The 8,855-nt window shown below is 42.6% G+C and overlaps 1 protein-coding gene across 2 annotated transcripts; it reads right to left on the bottom strand.

Moving 5' to 3' along the window:
- Window positions 1–7,484, bottom strand: Cryba1 (crystallin beta A1). 2 transcript variants are annotated; one of them, XM_076870857.1, is made up of 6 exons: window positions 7,454–7,484; window positions 5,281–5,345; window positions 4,175–4,293; window positions 2,682–2,823; window positions 492–634; window positions 1–148 (listed from the first exon to the last, which is right to left on the bottom strand). In XM_076870857.1, exons 1-6 carry the CDS (start codon window positions 7,482–7,484, stop codon window positions 1–3), a joined length of 648 nt encoding a protein of 215 aa, XP_076726972.1. The 2 variants fall into 2 exon arrangements, with proteins under 2 accessions (XP_076726972.1, XP_076726973.1); XM_076870858.1 differs by lacking the exons at window positions 1–148; window positions 2,682–2,823 and having other exon boundaries at window positions 508–634.
- Between the last annotated feature and the right edge of the window lie 1,371 nt (window positions 7,485–8,855).

The raw sequence follows: 8,855 nt of genomic DNA, 5'->3' as shown, positions 1-8,855 counted from the left end.
CTACTGTTGGATACGTCGAATCGATTGGATTTGGGATGTCTGGGCATGAGAACCCCACTCTCTCCAGTGCTTATAGTCTCCTCCGTGGTGGTCACATTCCAAGATATACTGATAACCACGATATCCAGGATACTGGTAGCAAACCCAGCTACAAAATTCCAAAGTATATGGCATTATTAAAACTAGTTAGGAACCTGACAAACACCCCAAACCTCAGACTTCTCAGCAGAATGGTACAGAATGCTTTTAGGCTTGGAGAAAACAGTAGTCATAGAGGAATTCCATAGAGGAATGCCCAGGGGAGAAAAATCTAAAGGTAGTTGATACAAAGAACTTGAGATTCAAATTAATAACTAGAACATGACCCCTGTGCCAATATTATGCCAATGCATGAAACCTGATAAAACATTACCATGGATGTATTAATATTTGCAAGGCTTTCACCTGCAGGATTTACTTGGAACATACTCCAACCCTATTTTTGCACTTACGCCCCACTTTGTATCTTCATGGAACCAACTTCGTTGTTGAACCAACCCATGGCTTGCAAGGAGGGGTAGTCATCACAGATTTCCCACTGTCTTCCAATAAAGTTCTCTTTCTCAAAAATGGTAATCTTAGACTCCTTGTGATTCTGTTGCCAAGAAATTAAAAACTTTTAGTACCTAGTGTTAATGGCTGTCATCTTGATTCTTTAATTGCCATATTTTTTTTCAAATTGAAACACTTTCTGGTTTACAAAGAAGTACATGATATCTGACCCAAAAGAGGTTTGTAAGAAATCACTCATAATCCTGTTTAATGTACAAATAACCAATACTTGGCTACAATGAAAAACCAGTGAAGAGGATTCAATACAGCAGAGGGGGGAAAAACCCCAGCCAACCAAGGGATTAATACCCGTGATGTGGAAATTCCCCAATACGTATGTGCAGGTATGTGCATTTGAAATAGCATGTTCAATAGGGGACAAATACAATGCAAACATTTAAAAGGTAGAGAAGAAGCTCGGTGCAGTGGTGCACGCCTGTAATCCCAGTGGCTCTCGTGGCTGAGGCAGGAGAATCGCAAGTTCAAAGCCAGCCTCTGCAAAAAGCAAGGCACTAAGCAACTCAGTGAGACCCTGGTCTCTAAATAAAATACAAAATAGGGCTGGGAATGTGGCTCAGTGGTCAAATGCCCCTGAGTTCAATCCCTGGTGCCCTCTTCGCAACCTACCCGCAAAAAAGGGCAGAGAAGAACCTGTATGAATTTTAAAACAAAGTAACCCAGGTAGCCAGGTGTGGTGACACATGCCTATAATCCCAGTGGCTTGGAAGGCTGAGGCAGGAGGATTGCAAGTTCAAAGCCAGCCTCAGCAACTTAGTGACCCTGTCTCAAAAATTTTTAAAAAGGCTGTGAATGTGGCTCAGTAGTTAAGTGGCCTGGGTTCAATCCTTAGTACCAAAAAATAAAAAAAAAAAAAACAATAACAACCCTGGTGGTAGTGGCCTGGGAGTAGTTGACTAGAAAGGGGTGCCAGGGAATTTTACAGGGTGATGGGATTATATATATATATATCTGGCTAGGTGTTGGATACATGGGGGGTATACATTGTTTCAAAATTCATGAGAGTGTACGCTTGGAATCTGCATTTAATATATGAACTAAAAATAATAATAATAAAATCAGTTCCAGATAAGTATTTTTTAGGTTTAGAGTCATTTATGTTACTGTCTGTAGGAGTTGTATTTTAGTCCGACTTTGAACTAAGGAGACCATTAATAATTAAAATCAGAAAAAAATCACATGAGTATTTAGAAAATTTTTAGCCAAGCCTTACTCCCAGTACAGGGATCCTTTTTAACACATATCCAAAGGTTGTCCTGCTTCAGTTTGAAATCTTCCAAAGATTTTAAATGCAGCCAGATGCGTTATTGATTGATGCTTAGTGTTAGAAATAAGATAATTGTGAATCAATGCAGATAAGAGGTACTGGAAGGGCTAGGGATATACCTCAGTTGGTAGAGTGTTTGCCTTGCATGCACAAGACCCTGGGTTCAATCCCCAGCACCAAAAAAAAAAAAAAAAAACGATACTAAAAGACTTTGTCTATTCATTTGTTTCCACTTTTTCAAAGGTTGTTTAAGCATTTCCCTGTTTCTGCAGTAAAATATTTGGATTGAAATTTAAATGGCTAAGAATTTACTTTCTACTACAAGGTAGGCGCTTTCTTTGCACTGGTCCTATAGACACTTTGGCCTTGAATGTTACTTCTGCCACCCTTACATACATATGTACATACATACATACATACATTTATTGTAATACTGGGGATTGAATCAGAGGCACTCTACCACTGAACTACATCCCCAGCCCTTTTTATTTTTTATTTCGAGATAGTGTCTTACTAAATTGCCCAGGTTGGCCTCAAACTTGAAATCCTCCTGACAGTCTCTGGAGTTGTTGGTATTACAGGCAGGTGCCACTGCATTGGGCCTGTGACCCTTACTTTTTAGCTTGAGAAAAAATACCACCAGTGAAGGAAAATGGCCGACTTAAAGGGAGTGGTGGTATTCTTTTCTCTTTTAAACTTTTTCTCTTCCTACCACATTCAGCATAACAAGAGTAGTAACTGTCAGTCTGTTCATGCCCTCTCTGTCCCCATCCCAAGCACAGAAGTGGAAATTTCAGAGACTCACAGCTGAACAGATGGGGCGGAAGGACATGAGACGCTCAATGTGGTAGGCATTGCTCCCACTCCAGGCATCCCAGCGAGGGTATTCTCCTCTCTCCAGGATAAACTGTTGCCCACAGAAGCTGGTATGCTCATAACCAATCCAGCTGTCAAAGACAAGTAGTGGTTTCATTCATGATATTCAAAGTCTATATGGCCTCAGGGATAAGGCATCTTTCATTTAAATAAGTTTATAATGAATAAAATATCAAAGCAATCCCAATAGAACCATACAAAGTAATAAATTTATCATAAGGGGGGAAATGAGCTAGGAGCTACACTAAGCAGGTTTGTAAATGCATTTGTTTTGAGATTATCCACTGAAATGATCTACTTCACTGGCTCAGTAATGTGTGTTAGCAAAGTGATCTTTCTTTTCCCCCCCAAGTCACCTATTCTCTATCTTTAGCTCCAGGTTCATGATCTAGTGACTGACTATTGCTTTGGCTTCAGTCAAACCTGCAAGGAGGCAAAGAGATGAATAGGCAGCTGATGAACAACTAAACTTGTTTTCTTGTCACTTTGTGGGTTCTTTCTCCTGCTACCTCATACTGAAAATACACTCATACCCTGAAAACACCCTTGCTCAATTTTTCACAATTGGGTCTTGGTTACTGATGACATCTTAAGGTGTTGTCCATTTTAGGGTTGCTGTTTTGGTGGCAAACAGCTTGTGGAATGCTGGCCATATGCAAATTTAGTTCTGCCTTGATTATTGTTGTGTGTGGTGGTTTTTTTTTTTTTTTTTTTTGGTGCTAGGGATTGAACCCAGGGCCTAGTGCATGCAAGGCAAGCACTTTACCAACTGAGCTATATCCCCAGCCCTGTTCTGCCTTGAACTTGTGCTCTCTTAGGCCAAAGGAGAGTTCTCTCTTTTTGTGTTTTCACATTAATGATAAAGGCCTGGATCAGTCTGCTGAGAGTCAGAAGACAAAAGCAAGAGAATCTTCCTCACGAAGATTGACCATCAACAAGGGACTTGTGGGAGGCTAGAAACTGATAGGTCTCTGGGGTCTTGGGTTGAATTCCTTTTTATATGGAGAAATTACATAATAGTGTCTTTTCTAGGACATTCATGAAGTGAGTTTGCCATAAAAAGGCTGCCACTTGGCAGTTTCTTCTCCTTACCTATATTTTGTAGGCATGAAAAATACGAGGGCCTGTAATTATTTTGAGGGAATCCTAGGTAGCATCCTGTTTACTACAAAAACATAGACCTGATTACTGTTACTGCTCCCACCCGATTGTGTATATTTATTTAATTTCACTCCTCCACCAACTCTGGTACCAAGCCACTAAAAACCTCATGTTCCTTCTAGCTTTTGATTACTAAATTATGCATGGAGGTCAAGAAGTGACTAGTGGGTTAGTGTCTGGGGGACATTATACCCCTATCCCTATCTATATCTAAAGGGACCCAAAACAGGGGCCTGTCATTCTACTGAGATCCATACTCACGCGCCACATTCCACCTTGAGGGACCTGACATTATCAAAACTGCGCTCAGAGACATTTGGGCAGGAGCTGGTGAACTCCATCCTCTTGCCCTGGAAGTTCTCCTGATCGTAGATGGTTATCTGAAATGGGATAGAATGGGACAAGAAAGCTAGAACCTGGTACAGCATGAAAAAGAGAAGCTTAACTAGGATCTATCCTGTATTTTCTATCACCAGCAGTAGCCCATCAGGCCTAATGAGGTCTCTTCCAGTGTAGATAGGATAGAAAAGGGTTTGAATTAACACTACTGGTTGGTGATATGCAGTGCTCAGGATAGGAATAAGATCTGTGGGGGGACTGGTTTATAACAGGAGATTCTTGTCAGGGGTGAAGATTAGCCCAATGGACAGACCAAAGGGCTTGTGTACTCTTCAAAGCTTCCTAAATAAGTGTGGCCCAGAGGCCAGAGTTCAGAGAGTCCCAGGAGCTCCTTGTAGATTACTACTTAGCTTCTTCAGCCACACTCACTATAAAAACCTGAAGTGTATAGGGAGGGTTTGATAAACCTCCTTGATCCCTTCATCTAGAATTTGGCTCTTGAACCTGGCCAGAGGACAACTCCTGAAGTTGTAAACTGGCCTCAGAGTTGACAAGTGATGGGGGCAGGGTAGGAAGTGCTGGGAAAGGACTGAGGATCAGCACTTCAACCCATGGTTAACCTCAAACTCAGGTTGATAGAATACCTGGGTCCTATGGCTTATTTAGGATCTGATGCCAAATCTCTCTTCACTTATGGCTTCTAATTTTCTCATTGGGCATAATCCCCTCTGGGCTACTCTATTTTGAGATGATTTTAGCAGTGCAGAGGAGAGTTGACTAGAAACTAAATATCATCTCTCACCCATCATGAGTTTCCAGGGTAATTCTTCCTCTGTCTTAACAAGTGTCACCCTGAGAAATCTTTCGACAGTGTCCAGATGTTGGGTGGACTCTCCCCTTATGGACTGGTGTTTTATTGATTGGCCACTATCTCATGATCAAGTATAGCCCTGGTGGCTTCTCTGTAGCAGCACACAACCCTGCTCTGTGGGATCCCTTGATTTTCCACATGATAGGGGTGGGCTTACCTTCCATGGCCCCAAGGACCCAGGCATAGGGTTGGTCTGAGCCATCTTGGTGGTTGGAACGGTTTCTGGAAGACAGATCACACACCAGTGATATGACTTCTGGGCAGGGAGAGTGAGGTGAGAGAACATAGGGAAAAGAAAAAGCAGCTAGCAGTTCAATAGACAGACTTTGGTTGGGGTCCTGACTCTGCCACTTACTACCTGAGCCTCAGGTTTCCCATTGGGAAAGTTCTACATGCAGAGTTATTATAAGGATCAGAAGCAATGTAGCAGGTAAAGCACAAGCATTGTGACCTTGTGATAAATGTGGCTTCTGTCCTTTTGATTGCCTCTAGGTGATAGCATCGCCTCAGTCTCACATACTCCAATATCGACTTTTTGGCAAGGGTCTAGTCCAGATCCTTCATGCCACTGGCCACACAGCATGCCATGATCCCCTCCATCCTCCCCACACCGATTCAAGGGCAGCCTGAGCTCTGACCCTTCACTCTTAGCTGGCTTCTCATAGCATTTACACTGACTGGCTCTAGTGTCTGGGCATGGTACCATTCTCTCCCTGCTTCTCTATCTTCTAGACTTACCTCGTCTTGATCTTGCTGCCTCACAGAGATTTTCTTGCTTCCTCCATCCTGCAGCTACTAGCTTTCTCCCTGTATTTTTTTTTAAACTTTTTTTTTAAGTTGTAGATGGACACAATATCTTTGTTTTATTTATTTATTTTTGTGTGTGGTGCTGAGGATCGAACCCAATGCCTCACTCATGTGAGGTGAGCACTCAGTCACTGAACTACAACCCCAGCCCTCTCCCTGTATTTTTAACACTTATAGTAGCACTGAATTTTTTTTTTTTTTTTTTTTTTTTTTTTTTTTTTGTGTGTGTGTGTGTGTATGTGGGGGGAATACCAGGGATTGAACTCAGGGGCACTTGACCACTGAGCCACGTCCCAAGTCCTATTTTGTATTTTATTTGGAGATTAGGGTCTCACTGAGTTGCTTAGTGCCTCACTTTTTGCTGAAGCTGGCTTTGAACTTGCGATCATCTGCTGGGATTATAGGCATGCATCACCATGCCTGGCCTTAGCACTGATCTTGTTCCCATTGAATATATCTTGGCTGAGCATTTCAGTCCCAGGATGATTGATATAGCACCATGCCCAACCAGTTTGGATGGGTCTGAGGATTAAAAAAAAAAAAAAATACTTGGGCTGGGGATATAGCTTAGTTGGTAGAGTGCTTGCCTCACATGCACAAGGCCCTGGGTTCAATCCCCAGCACCACAAAAAAAAAAAAAAAAAGACTTATTGAAACTGACATGCTGGCACAGGTCTCTAATCCCAGGCTCAGGGGACTGAGGCAGGAGGATTGCAAGTTTGAGGCTAGCCTCAGCAATTTAGCAGGATGAAATGAAAAATGAAAAATAAAAAGTTTTAGGGACATAGCTTAATGGTAGAGTTGCAGTACTAGAGCCAGCAGCGGGAGAGGAAGGAATTACTGAAGGAAAATGAAAAAAGAAAAGGAAGTGATAATAATAGTTAACACTTAACAACGGCTCACTCTATGTGAGTGAATATTCTAAATGCTTTGCATGCATTAATTAATGCGTTTAATCCCCTCAAAAAGCCTAGAAGGTAGTTACTATCATTATCCCCATTTTATAGATGAGAATCATAGAGGTCTGGGAGACAGAAAAAATGGTAGGATAAGTAAAGGAAAGAAGGATAGGAGGAAGAAGGGGGAAGGGAGGGAAAAAAGAAGATAGGCAGGTGTGCAGCAGATTTCTTGACTCAGGACAATCATTTGTGACCCTTCCCTCTGTCAGCATGGGGTCCAGGAAATAATGCATGTAAACTCTGATATTCCTTTATATTCTGAACCACTGAATGAGCATCATCTCCCAGCTCCTGCTTGATAGACCTTCTCCCTGTGCCCAGGAGCCTGCTCATTTCTTGCTGTCCCTTGTGCCCGTCATGGTTTCTAGGGTAGTGGTTATTGCCATATCAGTGACTGCTGTTGGATGGCAGAAGAAGAAGGCCCTCACCGAGAATCCCACACTCCTCTCCAGCTAACCTCAGAGACTCTGACCTCTGGGCAGGAAAACTGGGCTCTCTCCGGTATGTCTGTTCAGGGGAGGGAGAGAAGGGCAAAGGCAAGGGCACCCTCAGGGCCTTACTCACCCAGCTCCCGCTGCACAGTCTGGGTCTCCATCTGGTGCCACTTCCTCTGCAGTGCCCCTCTTTATAGCCCTGTGACTGATGGCCGAAGTCCCTGTCAGCATTCTGCTTTCCCTCTCCTTTTGTTTCCCCTGATCCCCAGAGCTTTGGTGGCTCAGCCTACTGGGCAGGCTTTTGTTTAAAACTAGGGTTATTGAAGTCCAGGGAGGCCCCACTGCCTGGGCAAGGCTGGCAATTGCAGGCCTTGCCTGCTGTGGTCTCAGAACCGCTGGGAGCTGAGGACAGGTCTCTCCTATCCTTCTCCTGGTTTATCATGTCATCCCAATATCTTTCTAAGATGTTGGGAGATCTTGTCAGATGCATAAAAATGCACCTTATTTCTATATGGGTATTCATTTCCTGTTGCTTAAAAAAAAATCAAAGGATTATTACAATTTTAAATGTTGTTGAGGAAAAAATATGGCTTACAGTGTTTTTGAAAATCTTTATTCTACCCTAGCTACTTATAACTAGTAAGAGCTAAATTTAATTACAGTTGGATTAGTAGATATGAGTCTCACTATAGCTAGTTTATTAAATATTCATTTTAATGTTGCAGTTTGCTTTTAAAAATTTGGAGCCAATAAATCTTCTGGGGTTTTAATATATGGTTTTAGGACAGAAGAAATCTCTCAGGCCCAAGGTATTATGCCTATAGTATCCTAAAGAGGAAAATGAGTTTCCCTGGGAACTCAGGCACTGGGTGAAGGTAGGATACAGGAATCATGGAACTTTGTCAAGGTCCCTGAGGGGAAGATGTGCTGTCCAAGGTAACAGCTGCTGTGAAAAGCAACAGGGTGAAGGGGTAAGGAGGACCCAAGTAGATATGGGTTCAAATCCCAGCTCCCCTGGCTGGATGACCTCAGGCAAGTCACCCAATCTCTCTTTCTCAACTTCAGAAAAGGAGATTATATCTAATAGTACTCTTGTCCTGGTTGTGGACACTATAGAAAATCTATACAGCAACTTGGAGAGAGGAGGAAAGTTTTCCCAGTCCCTCTGTAATCATTCTTGACTATAACTCAAGTTTCACTGGAGCATCTTTTTTTTTTTTTTTCTTTCTCAGAGCCAAAAATTAGGGGGTGAGGTCTGGTATATATGCAAGTATTTGCAGTCTTGGGCGGAACGTTCTAGGCATAGAAATCCAATGCTAAGAACAGCGTACAACCTCAGGGTGTTTCTGCTGTCTTGATTAGTGGTGATGTTGAACGACTGGCTGGCAAGGGCCGGAGTTGCCTGAGGATAACAACAGGCCCCAGCTGCCTCGTCACTGTGCAAAGGGCACAAGGAACTAGCTGTCTGACTAGTAGCTCTCTCCCTCTTTTCCTTGTCTTCCTTCTTCTTCTTCTTCTTCTTTTTTTTTAAT

This window comes from Callospermophilus lateralis, chromosome 11 (genome assembly GCF_048772815.1).
Source record: "Callospermophilus lateralis isolate mCalLat2 chromosome 11, mCalLat2.hap1, whole genome shotgun sequence".
In the NCBI taxonomy this organism is placed as follows: Eukaryota; Metazoa; Chordata; class Mammalia; order Rodentia; family Sciuridae; genus Callospermophilus; species Callospermophilus lateralis.
Note: the sequence above shows the minus strand (reverse complement) of the source record. Positions and strands in the feature narration are given on the sequence as shown.